At 36.3% G+C, this 22,720-nt stretch overlaps 1 protein-coding gene and 1 non-coding gene across 2 annotated transcripts; one reads left to right on the top strand and one right to left on the bottom strand.

Moving 5' to 3' along the window:
- Positions 1-5,733: 5,733 nt before the first annotated feature.
- Positions 5,734-8,003, bottom strand: LOC133179896 (mucin-2-like). Its single transcript, XM_061314575.1, has 3 exons — positions 7,964-8,003; positions 6,948-7,358; positions 5,734-6,548 (listed from the first exon to the last, which is right to left on the bottom strand). The coding sequence occupies exons 1-3, from the start codon at positions 8,001-8,003 to the stop codon at positions 6,007-6,009; spliced, it is 993 nt and encodes a 330-aa protein (XP_061170559.1). The 3' UTR covers positions 5,734-6,006.
- Positions 8,004-16,495: 8,492 nt separating this feature from the next.
- On the top strand, positions 16,496-16,569 carry Trnat-cgu (transfer RNA threonine (anticodon CGU)). Its single transcript has one exon. It is a non-coding gene; the product is annotated as a tRNA-Thr (tRNA).
- The last annotated feature ends 6,151 nt before the right edge of the window (positions 16,570-22,720 follow it).

Genomic DNA, 22,720 nt, shown 5'->3' on the forward strand with positions numbered 1-22,720 from the left:
AGATCATTCGTGTCCGTTTCGGAATGATATAGATAAATCCTTTTTCGGCTAGTGGATTCTCTGGGACCCTCATTCATCTCATTTTCTTCATTTGCGGGGACGGGGCGGATGAAGCGATTGCCCACCGTGGAACTGACTACGAGAATGTCTACGTTCAACACTTCCTCGAAAGGTGGAATGTCTCGTGTCGTGAGATACACGTCAGTTGACATGTTTGCTCTGCGACAGAGGGCTCGAGCCATATCGGTCTGACAGTCTTGAGATTTTTTGTCGTGACACAAAAGTTTTTTATAATACCAGGTAGGACAGACTTTGACTTCGAGCACCTGTTCTTCAATGGGCATGCCTTCCCGTCCCTTGATTGCTTCATGCCATTCGGTCGTGGTCACTTTGACAATTTTCAGGAAACCCATGACTATGCTTCGGGCTAGGCACATATTATCGTCATTCACGATTTGAATGAGTAATTTTTTCCTTTCGCGGTCGTTGCCCTTTCCCTTTAGTTTAACCACAGACCGTCCTTTGCCGCCCTTGGGAATCTCGATGGTTCCGATAACATTTTGTATGTGGTCCATCACATCGCTGGCAGTCAGCTGAGCAAGAGGTTTCAAGGGAATATAGATGGCATTAGACAATTTGTCGTGGTGCACAATCACTCGACCCAAGTCGGAATCCTGAAGTCCGGATCTAGCTTCATTTAATGATTCTTTAAACATGTCTTCTAATGGCCGATAGAGATCTGCAAGTCTCTGTCCCTTAAAGGACTCCTCTTTGAAAGTCACTTGATATTTTCGATCGATTGCCCCATTTTTCTTGAATCTCTTTTCCCCAACCTTCTTGATAGTGTATAATAACTCCTCGTCATTGTGAGATGGTCTGATGTGTACATCAAAAGATTCAGATGATCTCTCAGTTGTTGAGGAAAGATTCGGGTTTTTTGAGGGTCTTATTTCCGTTTTTGGATCAGGACTTCCTTGACCCATTTGATTTATGATTAATTCATTGCGGTTTCCAACTACTGGATATATCTCGTCGAGGTTACCTCTGAATTCTTCAAGGGATATGTCAGTGGATGGGGAGTCACGGTTTCTGGGGGAATAAATTTCCAGGAGGGGTTTGGGGGGGTCTTGTAGAGATTCCATGCAGAAATGCACCAATTTGTGAAATTGCAAGTCCGAGAGATTGCAAAAACCCTCACCACAGATGCAGCAGATATGAGATGGAGGTGGCTATAAATAAAAAAAATTGTTTGTACATACAAGAAAGTACTAAGTTTTTCATATTTGTTTTATTTAAGATGCAAATTTCAACAGATGACTTGATATTTGTTTTATTTAAGATGCAAAATTTCAATAGATGACTTGGGGGGGATAGGGTGATTGGAGATTACGAAGGAATGTTCAGATGCAATAATCATATTGATGCGTTTACTGTACAACTCTTGCATAATTTCTAATGCGTTATTCTTCCAATCCATAATTTATAAAATTTCCTCATTAACTAGAGTCCAATTCATAATTTATATAATGTCATCATTAACTCTAGTCCAATTCAAGTTGTGATTTTTTTTGTCCAATCCATAATTTATCATATGCCATACTCTATAATTATATAACTCGGGTCCAATCCAAGTTGCGATTTTTTTCCAATCCATAATTTATAATATGCCATACTCTATCATCATTAGCTCAAGTCCAATCCACGTTGCGATTTTTTCCAATCCAGAATTTATAATATGCCAGAAACTTTCCCCCATTTCAATCATTCCACAATCTATATCATACCTATAATTAATTATACCCATAATTAATCCCCCATCCCCCCTCTCCGAGTGTCCAATCCTCAATTAAAGGATTCGTTCAGTCCATAATTTACAATATGCAATTCAAAGGTACGGTATGGAAGGACTTACAGAATTTTCCACATCATTTTCCTTATTGCTTTCTGTGCTCTGTGTCCTTCCTTTCTTTTAGGGCGGGGAGAGTGTGGACACACCATCAAGAATCTCGTGTTCTATTTCGTGACCCTCCATGTCAAATTCATTTTGAAATTCCTTTCCACATCGTGGGCAAATACAGGACTGCTCCCACATCTACGATTTCAAAGTTCTGATTCATTAGCATGTTAGATTTTGTGGTGAAGAAATATAGACCTTCATATCTCCATAGGTAACCAGAAAATTGTCCCTTGGACAGAGTACCAAATATATATATTAGGGGGAGGGTATATAATAAAACAACAAAGAAAATGGTTTACCAATTTTTATTGAAAAAACATAAAAATAAAACAAAAACAAAATGTGAGCAAATTATTGCAAATTGCTGAAATAATGGTTCCTTCTTTTCAAAAAAAAATTATTCATTAGCATGTTAGATTTTGTGGTGAAGAAATATAGACCTTCATATCTCCATAGGTAACCAGACAAGAGGCCCAAGGGCCTTAACGGTCACCTGAGTATGATAAAACAATTTCAAGGATGCATAGAGTATAAAATGAACTGAAAGGTGAAGCTTTGTTGCCCAAAAGCAAGAAAAATAGGGTGATCATGATCAACAAAATAATTGGTCTTAATATTCATTAACTGTTCATAAATTAGATTCTAATCTGTTCCCCATTTATCACTATCACTATACAGTATATTAACAAATTATCAATGCCTCTGTACTATTTTAATCCCTTGTTGAAATCTCTTACATTGGCATCTCTTGGTCTTTGATGAATATTTAATAAGAGAAGTTATTTTTGTCTCATTTTTATTTATCTACTACTTACAAGTCTATCTGATCATTAAAACTATGAAAGTACTTTTTGTATTATACAATAAAAGTTTTTGCAAAATTCTCTTATTCTATTTACCTTTCAAGTACATTATTTACAGTGATAAATTATCAAAAGTAAATGGTAAAGGGGAATAACTCCTCTCAGTAGAATACAAACTAATAGAGCCCTGGCCAGGACCAGAACACTTGACCAAATGGTCCAGATGTTCAAAAATCTGGTAAAAATTCCCTTCCTTATAAAAACTTTTACTCTGTTTGCCTCAGATATGCCCAGGTGCGGAGAAGATTTTTAAATAAATAATGCATTTTTACTACAGATTCACTATATTATCAATAGAGCCCCCCCCCCCCCCAAACACCAGATCTTCTGACCCTGGGACCATATGTTTGCTCATCATCACTTTGTTTATCTGCTTAACACTAAGGAGCAAACAGGATTATTTAATAGAATTAATGCATTTTCACTAAATTATCAAGAGCCCCACCCTCACACCAGCACATCTGACCCAGGGGTCATGAAATTCACTCCTCGGGAAGAAGCACACTTGCTCATCATAACTATACACTTAGCTTCTTTGCTTTTTTAACCAGAAGAAGAAAAGAATATTTTCAAAGAAATTTTGCTTTTTCACTTTATAATCAATAGAAGCCCCCCCCCCCCTTCACCAGAACCCTTAAACCTGGGGTCATAAAATTCACAATTTTGGGAAGAGGCATCCTTGTGTATCATAACAATGTACTTTAGCCTGTTTAAGCAATACCCAGGGGCAGAGAAGATTTTCAAAGAAATAATTCACCTTCACTATAGGATCTATATAGCCCCGCCCTAGCACCAGAACTCCTGTCCCCAGGGCCATGAATTTCACAATTTTGGAAGAGGCATCCTTGCTTATCATAACAATGTATTTAGTTTGTTTAAATAATACCCAGGTGCAGAGAAAAAGATTTTTAAAGAATTAAAACATTTTCACTTTATAATCAATAGAGCCCCGCTCTAACACCAGAACCCCTGATCCAGGGGCCATGAATTTCACAATTTTGAAAGAGGCATCCTTGATTATCATAACTATGTATTTAATATGTTTCAATAATACCCAGGAGTAGAAAAGAAGATTTTCAAAGGATTAATGCATTTTCACTATATAATCAATAGAGCCCCACCCTAACACCAGAACCCCTGACCCAAGGGCCATGAAATTCACTATTTTGAAAGAGGCACTCTTGCTCATCATAACTATGTACTTAGTTACTGAATTTAATACCCAGGAGCAGAGAAGAAGATTTTCAAAAGATTAATGCATTTTCACTATATAATCAATAGAGCCCCGCCCTAACACCAGAACCCCTGACCCAGGGGCCATGAATTTCACAATTTTGGAAGAGGCGCTCTTGCTCATCCTAACTGTGTACTTAGTTTATTTAATACCCAGGAGCAGAGAAAAAGATTTTCAATGAATTAATGCATTTTCACTATATAATCAATAGAGCCCCGCCCTAACACCAGAACCCCTGCCCCTGGGGTCATGAATTTCACAATTTTGAAAGAGGCACTCTTACTCATTATAACTATATACTTAGTTAGTTTATTTAATACCCAGGAGCAGAGAAAAAGATTTTCAATGAATTAATGCATTTTCACTATATAATCAATAGAGCCCCACCCTAACACCAGAACCCCTGCCCCTGGGGCCATGAATTTCACAATTTTGGTAGAGGTACTCTTACTCATCATTACTATATACTTAGTTAGTTTATTTAATACCCAGGAGCAGAGAAGAAGATTTCCAAAGAACTAATGCATTTTCACTTTATAATCAATAGAGCCCCGCCCTAACACCAGAACCCCTGCCCCTGGGGCCATGAATTTCACAATTTTGGAAGAGTCACTCTTACTCATCATAACTATATACTTAGTTAGTTTATTTAATACCCAGGAGCAGAGAAGAAGATTTTCAAAGAAATAATGCACTTTCACTATATGATCTATATAGCCCCGCCCTAGCACCAGAACCCCTGACCCTGGGGCCATGAATTTCACAATTTTGGTAGAGAACTCAATGCTTATCACAATGATGCCAACAGTTTGACTGCTTGATGTCCAGGAGTAAAGAAGAAGATTTTTAAAGATTGCATTAATTTTGGTGGTTTTAGCCCCACCTCTCAGGCCCCAGGGGGGCAGGGACCATGAAATTCACAATTTTTGTTCCCCTTCACCCATAGATGCTATATGCCAAATTTAGTTGAAATTGGTTGAGCGGTTTCAGAGAAGAAGCTAAAAATGTTCAAATGTTAACGCACGACGCACGCCGACGGACAAAAACGGATAGCAATAGGTCACCTGAGTGACTCAGGTGACCTAAAAATTGTCCCTTGGACAGAGTACCAAATATATATATTAGGGGGAGGGTATATAATAAAACAACAAAGAAAATGGTTTACCAATTTTTATTGAAAAAACGTAAAAATAAAACAAAAACAAAATGTGAGCAAATTATTGCAAATTGCTGAAATAATGGTTCCCTCTTTTCAAAAAAAAATGTTTTCAAAATCATATCATGTAAAAAAAAATTTTAATTACAAGAATCATTAATTCAACACCTGTCTCGTGTAAAGAAAAATAAATCACAGAAATCATGTAAAAGAAAATATCATCAAAAACATATCAAATGTTTTGTGCAATAAAATGTTTGTTGCAAGGACCAACTGATAATGGTAAAAACACAATAGGTATGTAAAAAAATTTTTAATGACTTCATTCAATAAACTTCTTGCTACATACATTTTTAAGCAAATACATACAATTTGTAAGGATCAGTAATACAACATGTGTCTCATGTAAAAAATATATATATCACAGAATTCATTATATGGAAAAAAAAAATTATCGAGATCATAATAAAAATGTTCATTGCAATAACCAACCGGTAATGTTAAAAACATTACATCTGTAAAATTTAAACCACCTCACTGAACAAACTTTTTGCAATTACTACATTAATACTACATGTGTCTCATGTAAAAAAAATATCACCTTCATTTTCTTAAAAAAAATATCAAGATCATCAAGATGTCATATAGACATACATAGACATACACCTTACTGTCACAAGAGTCCCATGTTCATGACATAGAGCAAATATCAGTAGATATGCAATAAATGAAAGTCAACTAAAGTACCTAGTAGATCATACCGAGTTTGCAAAATTTTGTACCCTCTACTATGATCTTAATCCCGTTTACTGTTTCTCCTCTCTTTTGTTTTGGCTCTGGTCAAGATAGGACTCCTACTAGATTTACTTTTTTGATTCTGTTCCTTGGGAAGGGATGGACTGGCTGCGGAAATTACGGTGGAATCCAATAAGCTTTCCGGCATTTCGTGTTCTGGAGTATGAATGGGTGATGGCGTATAGTCAGGTCCAGGATATCCACTAGTGTGAGTCAGAGTTGTTTGTACAGTTATATCAGACCCCAAATCTAGGCTGCTTGGGATTTCAGGTACAAGAGACTGAATGGGGGATGATGAACGGGGATGGGTGGGGGTTGTTCCAGGGTCTGTTTCATCATCAAAATGAATGAGGTCAGAATCATTGTCTTTGTGCATGGACGGGTTGCTTTCCTCCGGAGGGGGGTGAGGGAAGACTGGCCTTTCTTCTATGTCACGCACTACAGATGGGTTGGATCTGAGTCGTCCAAGTCGACACTTCCTCCAGCAGAAGCAAAGTACGACAACTCCCACCATTGCAAAACCGATGACTACCAGGGATAACTCTGTTTAAAATAAATATATTCTAAATTAGCATATAAATGTGTAATACTACCTACATTTCTTTATAAAGGGGAGAATTATAACACCTCTTTTGAAAAGTATTTAGAGTGCATTCGACACAATTATACATGAGTGATGATGGGATGTAAATAAAACAAGCTATGTCTAATTCTGACACAAGTGTAGAGCTCGTGTGCTCCTAAGTTTTAGCTTGTAAATTCTTTAATTATATATACAATAAAAATAAAATGACCAGGCACTGTATGACCAATGAAATTTTCAAAAAGAGAAAAAACACCTCTAAAACAATTTAGAGAAAATATAAATTTTGTTACTCCTTCATTTTTCTCCATAATATATAGCTTTGAAATATATTATTAATCATATAAAAATAATATTACCTGCTACCTCCAGACCCTCAATATCCCAAAGGATCACTTCATGACTTTGGGTGGTGGAAACTTTAGCTGTAACATCAAACGTGGTGGAAACCTCATCGCTAGTGGTTGTCACTCTGGCAGTAACATCAGAGGTTGTGGAAACTTCAGCGCTAGTGGTCGTTACGGGACTTACTCTGGTAGTAACATCGGAGGTTGTGGAAACTTCGGCACTAGTGGTCGTCACATGACTAACTCTGGAAGTAACATCGGAGGTTGTGGAAACTACGGCGCTAGTGGTTGTCACGGGACTAACTCGGGCAGTAACATCGGAGGTTGTGGAAACTTCAGCGCTAGTGGTTGTCAAGGGACTAACTCGGGCAGTAACATCAGAGGTTGTGGAAACTTCAGCGCTAGTGGTCGTCACAGAACTGCCTGTAAAGAAAATACATTGGTTAGAACTGACATTTATGTTTTATTTTTTTTTTTTTGAAGTGTAAACAAACAGTTTAGTAGTTCAAATACACCATGGGGAGCGATTCGTGCATTGTACATTATTGATATAATACAGCTACAGGATTATTTCACCACACTGGTCTGCAAGTTACAACAGTTTGGAATTTTTTTTTTTGTATTTTGAGATTGTCCCCCCCCCCCTTCAAGTGGTTTTAACTCTCCGTGTTTGCCGAAATCGAGAAAGGAATGTGACAAGTTAGTTTAGGTGATTGTCATTAAAAAAATAAATACGATCATCACAAGCGCTAAAAATAAGGATATTTTGACTGCTCGTGTCTTTGCGATTTTTTTTTTTATCTTCATCACTGGACAATCATATCTTACTTTTGAGACCTACCCTTCTAGAATACAAGCAATTTAATACAGAAAGTCAACTCCATGCCAGTTTAAAGTTTAAACAATGACAAACCTATTCGATCGCCAGTTTTGATTAAAGAATAAAGGAACCAAAAGACTTGATTGACTCGTAATTACTAACAATGTCAGCTGACATGCGAAAAATACTAAAAAAAAAAAGTACTTACCACACAAACCCGGGCGGCATCTCCTTGTGTTTGTCGTCATCTCTATTTTAAAAACATAGGAGATCTCGCATAACTGAAATTGGGTTTCTCGTTGTACTCTTAGCACCACGGGGATGGACGATGGGTTTCTAACTCCCTGATCCCCCCGAACCCAAAGTTCGCTACATGGGGGGAACATCTTAGGCACAGTTATTATGGACGATATGTCCTCTCTACAATCCAAAAACGTCTGTTTCTGTACACAGGGCAAAATGCTCCGAGAAAATGAGATAACTAAAAATATGACACTCCACTTGACTGCCATCCTGAACGCCATGCACGGTAGTGATCCCCGGATGAAGTCCGTGCAACTTTCCCGCTACCGCGAAAAACGTTGGAAGGGTGCGGATCCGATCTTATATTTTAGGATTATTGTCTTTTTTTAGCTTATTGAAGTGTATGCGTACAGCAGTAAAAAAAGTAAACAATTATAAACAGAAATGATCATATTAAGGCTCTCTCCGAGCGCTTTTACAAAAAATTTTAAATTTTATTTTTGTTTCATTCAATTATTTTAAAAAGTTACATGACAATAATTTTATGTTTGTTTAATTGAATTATATTTCATAATTTTTTTTCTCTGTCTTAGAGGGCAGAGAGTTTTAAAGTAAAATCACTACGTTTCATGAATTTACAGTAATACATTTATGAAAACCGGTCAGGGTGTCCCAGTTATGCAAAAAGTATATGTCAAGTTATACAGAAATATATGTATAACCTTGGGCTAAACAACCTCGATGTCCTATATATGTAACAAGTATTGTAGAGACCTAATTTTTTTTATTGGACGAGTTTGAAATTGGAGGGAAAATTGAAATGCGAACAAACACTATAAAAAGACACGTTTCCTCCCCTCTACCTCCTTCTTCTCTTGGAAGCTTCTATAACTACTTGTTTAGCTACATTTTATTACCATTTATTTTTGTGGAATTCCAGAATGGATCAAATGAACAAGTGAGTTTTCTCAGTTTATAATTAAAAACAAATAAAGGGGGGGGGGTTATAAAGATCCTAATTATATATATTTTCAAATTAATCTCGTTAATTTTAATACCCGTAATCAAGTTAAAACAAGGTTTTTATTTTCATTTATTTTCAAAACATTTAGACAAGTTGTTACCGCAAAAGTTCACGAACCGGTTTTGGACTCCCCCCTTCTGACGGAAAGTCAGATGGATAATCTGATGAGGGAGATAGATGGGTCTCTCTTCGGGGAAATGCAAGACATTGACCCGAATAAACCATCGGTTAGGAGAGAACTGTTTCCGTGTGAGGAGCCACCAGTGGCTATTTCTTTGCCGGAATCAGAGTACGTATAAAGTAGATACAAGTATAAAAAAGAATGATTTTTTTTTTATTGAAAATAACTGGATGTCTGTATGTCCTGTTTATTTTTTTTTTCAATTCCTAGAGAGGATGCACAATCCATCGGATGGTTGGATAACATCGAGCTGCAGTCAGTCTCCGAGGCCTCAAATGACGCCGGGGATGTAATAGTCATTTCCGACGACAGCTCGGATGATGATAAGTTGGGCGTCTCAATGCCCGACCACAGGTGTGCATTTTGACGTTTCAATAGATGATATATTCTTTTACATACGGTATTAAGAGTTGAAATTTTATCAGCATATTTATCTTTTTTTCAGACAGATATTACTAAATTATGAAGAGGACCTCATTCAAAAAAAAATCCAAATTAAAAAAGAGATTAAAAAACTGAAAAAAAAGACTCGCCAAAGTGAACGAGGAGCTCGAGGGAGTGCAGTTCACCCTGCATTCTCTCTACTCCGACAAGTGAGGATACATGAATAACAAAAATAATCATTTTTGACACTTTTTCTCCTGATTCTGTATTACTAATTAATCGAGTACTTGATGCGTTTTTTGGGTGAAACATATATCCAGGGAGCAATTACACCGCTGGGACATTGTATGTGCCTGTGATTAGAAATATCTCTTCGTTGTGTTATTATTAGTTATTAGTTTTCTCATTTCGTGGATATAGCTGATGAAATTTTTTCCCGCAATTATCTTACTGAGGACAATGTGCGGGTGTGATTTAACATATCTTTAAGCTGTGTAAATATATGTTTTACAGTGAAGTTGTTTTCACTAGGGATTTTTCTGCAACATAAATATTTATGCTGGATTTTTTTTTCTCATCAATAGGTACGTACCTCTTATGAATAAAAAAGAAACATTGATACATTTTCTTTTTTGTCAGATGTTATTTATACAATCATTTGTTATGCCATTTTTTTATCTGGATCCGTGCAAGTCAGTCGTGCTAGGGTGTGTGTGTGTGTGTGTGAGGGTGTGTGAGAGAGGGTGTGTGTCTACCCGTGATGTTTTATTGATTATGAAATCAGATCATTGTATTTGTCACCTCGATCTTGCATAGAGAGGGTATTTGTAGACAGTTTGCCTGTTGCCCAATCTATTCAGTGTTCTGAATATTGTTTAAATCAAATAAAAAAAATTTTAATTTCTTACCACTTTAATTGTGTTTCTTTTTCCAAAAGTATGATATGTTCTCTCATCTAAAAACCTCAATCCTCTTGAAACAACTTATCAACAATTCTTTTTTATTTGAATACAGAATATGTGGATTTTCCGAATGGTTTTTTCCACCGGATTTTCCAAGGGGGATTCCCCTTCATCATGACGTCACCTCTCATTCATATGCATTAGAGAAGAATGACGTCATCTCATTATGCCAATATTCTTATAATGACGTCATCACATCTCATTAATATGTGCATATCATTATGCAAATGTAAATTCAAAGAGCACCGGATTTTCCAAGGGGGATTCCCCTTCATCATGACGTCACCTCTCATTCATATGCATTAGAGAAGAATGACGTCATCTCATTATGCCAATATTCTTATTATGACGTCATCACATCTCATTAATATGTGCATATCATTATGCAAATGTAAATCCAAAGAGCACCGGATTTTCCAAGGGGGATTCCCCTTCATCATGACGTCACCTCTCATTCATATGCATTAGAGAAGAATGACGTCATCTCATTATGCCAATATTCTTATGACAACATCACATCTCAATAATATGTGCATATCATTATGCAAATGTAAATCCAAAGAGCTGTATATGCAGCATGAATATTTAAATCGTTGTGTTGAACCTAACAAATTATTCCGAGTCGCTGTATGGTCTGAACTTATCCATTCAGAAACCCACAGATTGGGATTGCTCTTAACCAGTGTGTGTTATGGCCTTGATGCAAGGTCATTTGGTCGAGTCAAGGTCACTGACAGAGAAACTGTTATTTCGCTACCGTATTTGTAGTAGAAAAACATTGCTGGTATCATGCAGTGTGACATGGCCTTGACTCAAGTTCAAGGTCACTAAGGATAAGATGATTTGAATGTATGTATGGACTAAAAGAACATGACGTGTCACTGTGAACTTTTCAAGTCGGTAACACACAGATTGGGTTTTATGACTTGACACAAGGTCATTTGGAATGTTCAAGGTCACGTAAATTCCTTTACAGTTTTTCCTAGCGAAATATATTAAGTTACAAGATTGCTTACGTAGAATGTGGCATGACCCTGATTCAAGGTCACTTCTTCCTTCCGCAGCTCCAACGGAAGACCTATTCGTTGCTTTGCAACGAGTTCGCTCTAGTTTTTATTTGAATTGGAAGATTCTGCAAGTTTCGATAAAATGGCTATGCAAAGAAATAAAAGGGGGGGGGGACGAGTGTCGTTGTCTCTAACTTTAATACGAGTAAAAAAAAAATAATTAAATCCTGTCTGGAAAATCAAACAAATATTTTGAACAATGTTTTATATTTAAATTTCATAACAAAGTACAAGTTATGATAATAAATTAAGTTTGTAACAGTCAACATAAAAGAATTATTTAAACAAAATAAACAGGATTAAATCACCATAAAAAATACTTGAATTCAGCTTACGGATAGTTGCATAAATATTATGGGGATATATATGGCAAATTTTGTTACATACACCGTGTAAATATTCATCTTCAAAATCACGTCTTTTCTGCTCGTAATCGCAAGTGCGCTGCGGGGAAAAGGATAACGGCATCAAATAGTAACATGTAATGCTACTATTACGTCACAGACAGCGCAAGGGGCAAAGAGTTAAGGCGAAAGATCAGAAGGAGTGAAGATCAGAAATCGATAATATAATTCTAAGGAAATCAAAACTCAGCTTGCAAGGGTCATTGCATTGTTCATTTCAATTTCCTATCTGTTGTATGGGCTGTACAGTCATTTGTAAAGATGTGCTTCTACTAAAATTTGCTTTTACTATGTGAAAGATGATGTGATCGGAAACATTGTCACTAAAGTCAGTGATTTGATTTAAATTTTTTCGAAGCAGATGGCAATGATATTAAGATCAAACCCTGATTATCATAGTTTATTTTGATTTTTAATACATAATTATATTGTGACGAAGGCCAACTTGGTTCTTATATAAATTAAGGCATATCAGAAACACAAGCAAGCACTGCACACTGTTCAAAATAAAGTATATAAAGAGAAGACAAAAACAAACTGCAATATTTAGTAATCCCCCCTTTTAAATTGTTCAGTAAATTTACCCATTCTTTCTGCCCTCATGTTTTTTCTCAAACCCTAATATTTATGTGAATCATACATATATAACTTGCAGTAATTGATATATACATTTTATGATATAAAAAATTTTGTTTTACAGTGTAAAAAGTTTCCCAGAAGATGTCCCAGTTGTTATTTATGAGGATCACGTAAAAGTGATGGTGTGCAAAAATTGTGGATTTGCCTTTCCAACAAAAACAGTGGACACCGACATTTTGATCTTGAGAGGGGAGAAATCACGCAAGGGGAGCAATACCCATAAAATTCTATACAGAATGAGGAGAAGTCACGCTAGAGGAGTAATACCCATAAAATGATATAGAGAATGGGAAATCACGCTAGGGGAGTAATACCCATAAAAGTCTATACAGAATGAGGAGAGATATATGTAAAATTATCTTTTATAGCAATGCATTGCACTTCACACCTTTAAATACTTATCTCATTTTTAACTTAATACTTAATATTTAGCTATATTTAAGATCTATAATCAGGAAGTACCTAGGGGTTTAATAAAGACATTTAACTGGCAAGTCGTTATAATAAATTTTTAAAAGAAATGCAATATTCATGATAGCTGCAGGTTTAAATTTTGAGTTAAAATTTCTTTCTGGATGCTGAATAGAAAGAATTGGACGTCACAAGCCAAAATATGAATATTTACTTGAATATTCTCAATTCTTTAATTTATAAGGCCTTCCCATTTTATAATATTGCATTTGACAAATTGTCAAGCTCTGTGTAGCAGGAATTCATGCTTGTCTGCTGTTCACTACGGTAGATAATCCTTCTAGACAGAGTAGTGGATTCAAAGCACATAACCCATTGGTGAAACACGTTTTGGCCGACGAAGAATTCTCATTTTTGGACCTTTTCACTAAGGATGTAAAGGGAGTCTACTTAAAAGGTTTGTGTTGTTTTTCTTTTTAGTCGGAGAATCTTTATTTTGAATTCAATGTAATGCTTAACAGCATTCCTTTTTTGCACTGATGTTGAAGATTAAGTCATCTCTAACAAATATCATAAAATGTACATGGACTTCATGTGAAAACTTTTCTTATCTACATGGCTTTCAAAGAGAAACAAAGAGAGAAACAAGCAAAAATAGGAGGTACCTTATCGAAGCCAATTTAATTAAATACTGCTATGGATTACTATAACCCATCAACAATTTTGGCTTGAATGTAAAATATATATGCAGTTGAATGTTAGCTTGTAAACCTGATAACAGCCACATAGCTTGAATTACTATTTGTGCAGTACTACATGAAGTTCCATTAATTAAATCAAGTTGGGGAATAAACTTAAATTAACAAAAATATAATTAAAACTTAAATTAACAAAAATACAATTAAAATGTTATTCTGCAAAATTGCAGTGTATTTACAGTACTTTTTTCATTGTTTTGAACATTTCAGAGAACGTAATTACTGTGTAAACTACAACTGATACAGCTGGGCAATCTTCCCTCGAAAATCCCTCTCTTCAGAAATCCAGCACATAGGACAACCTGTTCACTGGAGAACCAACAGCACCCTCTCACAAAACCAAAACAATCCAGACTCCCCCTACCCCCTCACAGGCAGCTGTCCCATAATCCACGGCGCCTTCTCACAAAACCATTTAGAATCCCACTACCCCCTCACAGGCATCTGTCTCACAATCTACGACACCTTCTCATGAAACTATCCAGACCTCCCCTACCCTCTCACAGGCATCTGTCCCACAATCCACGGCGCCTTCTCACAAAACCACCCAGACTCCCCCTACCCTCTCACAGGCATCTGTCCCACAATCCACGGCGCCTTCTCACAAAACCACCCAGACTCCCCCTACCCTCTCACAGGTATCTGTCCCACAATCCACGGCGCCTTCTCACAAAACCACCCAGACTCCCCCTATCCTCTCACAGGCATCTGTCCCACAATCCACGGCGCCTTCTCACAAAACTACCCAGACTCCCCCTACCCCCTCACAGGCACCTGCCCAATCATTGTCAACATCTTTTCACGACAATTTCTCATCTGACAATACAGACAACTCTTCTATACAGAAAATTGGACATGCATCTACAGAGAGCTTGCTACAAGCAATTCAAAGGTAACAAATGCCTTTACCCAGATCGGACATTGAAGAAATGCTGCACTGCAAAATAACAGATTTTTAAACTGCTGATATTGAATCGGAACCTACGTCAGTCCTTTCTATTGATAAGTAGCTCATTTGAAAAGTGTTCATAATGTTAAATATTTCAGACGGTGACAGTGGTTGCATTTTTTTGCCCCCAAAATAAAGGAGTGCAATGTTGTTGTTTTTTTTTGTTTGATTTTCACAATGTAAGTAGTATTCATATTCGACGCCAGAAACCAGACGCACCTTTCTTTTATCGTAAAACATATAAATTTGCTGATTGTCCTGTTGAATTAGAAATAATTGAGAGTTTGGGGTAGTTCAATACAAGGTACAAATAAAACACAAAACAACGGAAGAACATGCAAGACTCATCAGAAAAGCAGATAGAGATGTCTTGTAAGAATATTAAGAAATCGGGCAAAACCTTTGAAACACTTCTTAGAAAAATTTCATGAAAAAGAGAACACTCAACTGATATCAGGTAATTTTGTTGGCCTGGTAACTGACGATCGAGTCTACAGACCGACAACTAGAGAAAGTCGCAAAATAGGAAGGAAAGACGAAAATATATCTTGAAATCATAGTTGAAAAACATGGAAGATCAAAGTAAAAAAAAGATTTTTGGCCAAAGTGAACCTAGTCCTTAATGCATGCAGCAACTGAACTATGCTCTTAAAACCAACTTGATAAACCCTTCAAGTTTTTTCAGATAAGACTGTCCTTAACAAATATATTATCTGCTGCATGAGCTTCTGAAAATCGATTGGTACAGATTGAAGTGATGTCTGCGCATGCGATATATAGCCTGTCAGAAACGGTGCCACTGCTGACGAGAAATCGAATCCCTCTAACCTACCTATACTGAATTTCTAAACAACTTCAAGATTTTTTAAAAAGTCAAAGTAGAAATTAGGGAAGTGATGCAGAAACGACACCTAGTCGGTAACTCTAGAATTCCGAGTGTTATAGAATTAAGGGGAAAGACAAGAGGTTTACGTTCAACATCAAGCCAGAATCATCAGTCATCAGACGATCGTAAGTTCTGAAAAGTCCTAGAACAACATCAACCGCAGTATCCCCATTAACAACAACTAGTTTTAAAATAACCACAATACAGGAAATTAAGTTATCAACTGGAGAGATTATGTCTCTGTAAATCTCTCAAAAAACTCTGGAAGAAAAAGTAACATCAGTGCAAGTCTGTGGTGGACTGTTTACATGCAGTTGTGTACCCTGCATGCCTTCTCGAGCGACAAATTCTGGAAAAGCTTTGCGTTTCACTTGACTGACATTACCGGGCCATTTGTGTTTTACCTGAGTGACATTGCCCACCAATGGTGCCAACTGCCAAGAACAGTCTTGTGAACCTGAAAACGACTTTTCTTGAACGATTCGGCAATGGCAAGAATACCTTTGACTTAGATTTCCTTGACATTAAACAACATTTGGACGAATATCTTAAGTAGAACCTTTCAAGAGTACAACAAATGGCATGTGAAACCAACTGCAGCTAAGGCTATCAGCTCAAACATTCACCAGCCATCCTTCGTCCTTATACAGGGTTTAAGTGTATCGTCAACGTAAAGATACCGATGACAGAGAAATCAAATTCCACCAGGGCGAACAAATTTGTTAACAATAACAATGCTACAAAAGGCCATAGCAAACCGCATATCAGATATGCTCACACTTGTACAGCATGAGTCTACTGGACATGCCATATTTTCTCAAACACCTGGACCGTTCACGGTAGCTCAGTCGGTAGAGCGCTCGCTTCGTGATCGGGAGGTCGTGAGTTCGAATCTCGGCCGTGACAGACCTAAGTCGATAAAAAATAGGTAGCAACTGTTCCTTTGCCATGCGCTCGGCACTTTGAAGTGAAAGTTGCGGGTCTTTCAGATGAGACCTTAAAAACCGAGGCCCCGTATCACGGCAGGCGTTGGCACGATAAAGATCCCTCACTGCTCAATGGCCCTGAGTGCCGAGTAAAGGTCAAAATTTGAAGCCCTTCACCGGTATATGGTGACGTCTCTATATGAGTGAAAAATTCTCGAATGGGACGTAAAACAATATACAATCAATCAAACACCTGGATCGATAAATGAACCAAAACAAAAAGCTACTAAGGAGTCAATCTAAACCAAACACAATAAAATGACTACATGAACCACTGACAAGCATAAATGCTGATAGACAATTAGAGTAGTTTCGAAATCTTTTTCGTACCCAGAGAAGTGTTTCGTACAAATAATTTGTATTCTAGTTTAGGTTGATTTATAGGAGTAGGACTGTGTTCCATCTCCCTTGGTTATCTCCCTTAGTAATTTGTATTGATTAAATTGGCTTCTGTGGCTTATTTACTCCCGCGATTTTTTTTTAACTTAATTTGAATATAATATTTTGATCAAATTAATATTGATTTATACGTTACAGAACCAAAGAGTTTGAAAAGTGTCGTAATGGACCTCATTTGCAGCGCAGCGACACCTACGTGTACATGTATAAACAGTGAAAATAGAGAGGTTGAGATTAAAACGTTTTTGTAATATATCAGTTAAGATTTCATAACGTGTAGGATATAATCGTGTACAGGAAGTTACTTAATTAACTTTAAATAAATGGTTAATTTCTTACCAATCTGCATGCAAATTAAGTTTGAAAATCTATTTAATGTTTCACAAGAATATATTCACTCATCAGTTAGATTATTTTTGTTGTAAAAGATACTAGTTTGTACTTACGTGTAGAAGACACTCTACAAGTTAAGAAAACGCATAGAAATTTTGTCGTCACAAAAACTGATGACGTAATACGCGATGAATTTAGGTGATTCTCCGAGTACACGTACCCCTACAAGTTTGAAATGTCAACCTTTCTTGACGACAAATATGCGAATATGAAGCGAGTTTATATCCAAAGTTACGTCTGAACTCTGCAGGATGCTACATATTGCCTAACAATTAACTCCGGCCTCTGCACACCATTACCTTGGAGCTTGTGAAAAAATACATGCGACACTTGCTTACAGACTAACACCTTACGTATCTCCAGATAAAAGTAATTGGGAAAATTGTTTATCATCTGTTGTGAACACGAGTCTTGGATATTCCCTATATGAGATTGTATTTGGGCGTAGACCGGAATTCCTTGTTATCAATTACATATGAAACCAACAGAAGTCCCCAAGGACTTCGCTACTTTTCTTGGAGACAAACTTTTAAAATAAACATTATTCATACAAAAATACAGATGATGAAGAAATAGTATAAATACTCGACAAGAAAAATCTTCCCATCATCTTACTGTTCTTTTGTTCACTCTTGATTTATATTACCATAACGAAAACCATGATTGGTATGTGTTTGGTCACAACATATTCCTTCTGATAGGGAAGGAAAGGCAGCGTCAACTAAAGGAAATCCAATAAAAATGTGAATGAGCAAATGTATGAAGAAAAATAATTTATGAACCACTTTATCGGGATGACGATTGTGATTCTTGTAAGATGTATTAACTACAGAAAGGAAGACTTCAATCCAAACACTTTCTTTAACACAATGTTTTTGGAAAGAAGGAAGCTACGTAACTAAGGAACGAATGATAGAGCAGAACCTGAAAACAGCAGCATAATAACGAAAAGGATTCTGTGGACATTCATCCAGATATGTGCTCCATTCGTCCGCGCATGTATTTTACCTTTGATGAAGATTTTGGAACAGCTTACTATTCGCGAGATAAAAAATTTGATTTCAAAAATCTTCATTTTTTAGAGATACTTGTGACTCTAATTTCCATTTTGAAATAATTCCTTTTTTGGAAATGAATTCTTATTACTTGTAGAGCTATCTTTTATGTGTTTTATATCCTTTTTTACTCAATGAGACGAGAGGGAAGATATTTTCACTTTCATTTTATAACATTTTTACAAATATTTATGTCTTAAAATCTTTGAAGTTTTGACAACGGGCAGAAATAATAGGACGTCTGTTCGAGATACAAGAGGCATCCTTTATTTAAATTGCCTATGATGATGGACAATGAAATGGAATACGAAATCAAAAAGCTCTCCACATTTAATTAAAAACTATTTCAAAAATTTACAGGTTCAGGACGCAGTGCTCCTTTATTTTTCATTAGAGATTTTTCTTAATCCATATTCGAACTGCCACCTCGGAGGATTTACAAATGGTTGCCAGTCGGGTTTACAGCACCATTAGACGAGACCAGAATCTAACTGAACCTAACTAAGTCGGGTTTATAGCACCATTAATCGAGACCTCTAACTGAACCTAACCAAGTCTCGTAAAGAATTTCAAATCGAACATAATCGATACAAACTGAACAACTTATCAACGGCACTCGGGAAAATTTGAAAAGGCTGTAAAAGTTGCTAAACATATAGCCGATGTACAGAACTGCCACCTCGGAGGATTTACAAATGGTTGCCAGTCGGGTTTACAGCACCATTAGACGAGACCAGAATCTAACTGAACCTAACTAAGTCGGGTTTATAGCACCATTAGACGAGACCTCTAACTGAACCTAACCAAGTCTCGTAAAGAATTTCAAATTGAACATAATCGATACAAACTGAACAACTTATCAACGGCACTCGGGAAAATTTGAAAAGGCTGTAAAAGTTGCTAAACATATAGCCGATGTACAGAATAATGCAGAGAAAACGTTTAGTTTGACATTACTGACTCAGAATGTTTCATCATATTATGATAATATTAATAAAATACGTAGGGCTGTGATAATTTTTAAAAAGGATACATATCAGAGGTTTTCACTCTGGAATTTGAATTTCATGAAGCTTTGGATAAAATAACAGAAAAGACAAAAGACAGCGTCAGCAACAAAGAGCTTCTACACCGCAACGTTAATTTTTATAGACGGCAAGGAACCATTGTCCAATATCAGCGCTACAGTCATTATGGTTCACAGTAAAATTTATCATGGGTATGAAATCGAAAGAAACACTTTATGGGGGAAAACCATTTATCCTTCTTGGTACAATGGATTCCAATCACGCGACGAAAACTGCTAAACTACAGAATTTGTTAGTGGAGCAGAGATTTTTATCCGGAATGAAACATGCATTGCCTTCTGGAGATGTTTTATAGAGTTCTTGTCAAATAATGGGAGAATGTAGGATGGGTTTAGTTTATTATAGAATGGATGAATCAACTGATTGTATATCAGAATTATTGAGAAACAATAAAGAACCGATCCAAAACAATTGCGAGTTTTATTTATTAAAAGATCATTTACAGTAAGACATTCTTTTTCAGCCCATTAAATGTTAGTAATTGGAAGAAAAAATTTAATTCAAGTGTGTAAAAATGGTAGAAGGGAAATACCTGGATGCTCCTACTGTATGAATACAGTCCCCTTGTACCGTTCAATATGTTACCAACTTGGTACAGACTTCTTCAGAAATCTGTCATGGGGACAGTTTAGTAGAAGACGACTATCAACATTTCACTAATCCGAGAATGCTGAAGAAATATTTCGTGGAAGTTAAGAGGTAACACAATTAACTCTGATTTTACAACAGGCAAGGATGATAAAATTCCAAAGAATGACTCATGACAGAAAAAACAAACATTTTGTGGCTGTAGACAAGGATGATGATTTCAGGATGGTTATGGAGAAGGTGAGAAATAATGAAAAAATATTCAATTGTCTTGACATACCTATTTTTATGCTTAATTACAACATGCAAACCAGCTTTCATTAATAGCATAATAGACAAAGTTGCATTTGAAGTTCGTGATCTCAAAGAACAGGTATCTGATGTTGAGTCTCGACTTGATTAGCAATACTCGAGAAAGACTTGTTATAAATTTACAGGAATTCCTGAAATTCAATTTGAGAATACAACCAAAGCTATTTGGAACACTATCAACAACTGTGTTCTCTGAAAATAGGTGCTATCAGCACCACATATAGGTTAGGACCTCCTCTTACATGTAAGGAGAGACCGAGAGGCATCAGTCTTTGTGCAGGTAAGGGCTACCCATACATAGAAAGAAAACACAGTTAAATGCAGTGGCTTTAACGGAGCATGCCAAAATGTTTAGAAGCATAAAGTAGAGAATTTCCTTTCCATTATGACCTTTCAGTTGACCCCGCAAAGGGACACAGCTTTTTGCAAAATCTTGATGTCCAATTAGTTATCCGAATAAAATGAGTACGTGTTGTAAAACTGCTTGCATTTTGATTAAGTCAAGTCGTTCTTTAACTGACTCGTGTGCAAGCGGTTAATCTAGTCGTCCCGACGCCGATTGTCCCGGGTTTCTGGTTTTATTGATTGATTGTATGTTGTTTTACGTCCTTTTCGAAGATATTTTACTCATATAGAGACGTAACCATATACCCGGAAAGGGCTTCTTTTTTTTTTTTACCTTCACTCGGCACTTGGGGCGATTGAGCAGTGAGGGATCTATATCGTGCCAACGCCTGTCGTGACACGGGCCTCGGTTTTTAAGGTCTCATCCGAAGGACCCGCAACTTCAAAGTGCCAAGCGCATGGCCAAGGAACAGTTGCTACCCAATTTTTTTATCGATTTAGGTCAGTCGCGGCTGAGATTCTTTATTAAAGATGCACTGAACTTGTTAAAATTTTTCAGGCTCATTTTGAAAAAGCCAATTTTAGACTTAATGGTTTTTATCATTAAAATCAGATTTATATAGCTACATAGTGTTTCTTATTAATTTTAATTCTAAAGTTTATTTATAATTAAAATGTTTTATAAAGGTAATGACGTTAACGTGTACAACGTCAAACTTAATCCATTCCCGAATTGATGATTGAATAACATGAGTATATACCAACGCAAGTTGTGTTTTCCTTTCTATAGAAAGCAAGTAATCCAAATCCATAATAAATACCAGGTATTAGAGATTGTTCTTTCTGACGTATCCTTATACGTATCCGTATCCGTATACGTATCGAGGTGAGGGAGGCATCTCGATCCCGATGTCTAAACTATTTACTATAATTTCCATCGTTATTTGTTTGGTTTTAAAGCAGCCCCATTCATTTAAGAATAGCATATGATATTTTTTTTCTAATAAAAAATGTATTAAGCTGCTGTAAACGTCTATCATTTCGCTGGAAAATTTCTTAAAAAATAGATGTATTTGTTTTCATTATATTATTTAAAACTTTAATTGCAATTTTGTTTAAAAACATTTATCGGGATCCCCCTCTCTCTCCTTTAACATCAGGCATTTTATTGATTGATTCTGTAATTTACATTAGATGACATAAAATTAACCCCCCACCCCCGCCAACTCACACACACACACAGTAAAATGCAAAAGACGTTGTATCCACACAATCAATAAAACCGTGTAGCCGTTTTCTAAAGAGAATTAGCTTCCAGACTCTTACCAGTATATGCTTAAAAATGCCAGTTCATCCCCCCTTCCCAGGGGGGAGGGGGGGGGGGGTTGAACTGGCATTTTTAAGCATATACTTTCATAGCGTCTGTTAACTTTCTTCATTCTTTTTTTTCCAATGAACTAATTGACAAATACCTGTATGTCTCCCCTTCCTCTCCCGAGTTGAAATTGCTACTTTCGTGCCTATTCTCATACGGCTTGATTTTGCTTTATATTTTGTCCTTTCAGCAGTATAAACTTGAAAAGACTTCATGGCGACAAAAAAATAGGTAATGAAATGAAACTGCAATAATGTTAAATTTGATTTTTCCTTTTAGTTCTCTTGTTGTCGTACATGCGTATTATAATTCATGGTATGATATAGAAACTGTTTCAGAATAGGGTATTCATTATCTTAACTTTCTTTTTATAAGAAAGAAAAGAATTATTAGGCTAAAAAATGCCAAAACAATAGATTTATCTATTTCTTCTATGCTACCTTGTCCATCTAGCTGATTTTTATTTATTTATTCATTTATTTTTATTTATTTATTTTTGCATTTTGGCCCAAAAGT

This window comes from Saccostrea echinata, unplaced genomic scaffold (assembly GCF_033153115.1).
Source record: "Saccostrea echinata isolate AGI-Se365-2 ecotype Australia unplaced genomic scaffold, CSIRO_AGI_Sech_v1 ptg000005l, whole genome shotgun sequence".
Classification (NCBI taxonomy): Eukaryota; Metazoa; Mollusca; class Bivalvia; order Ostreida; family Ostreidae; genus Saccostrea; species Saccostrea echinata.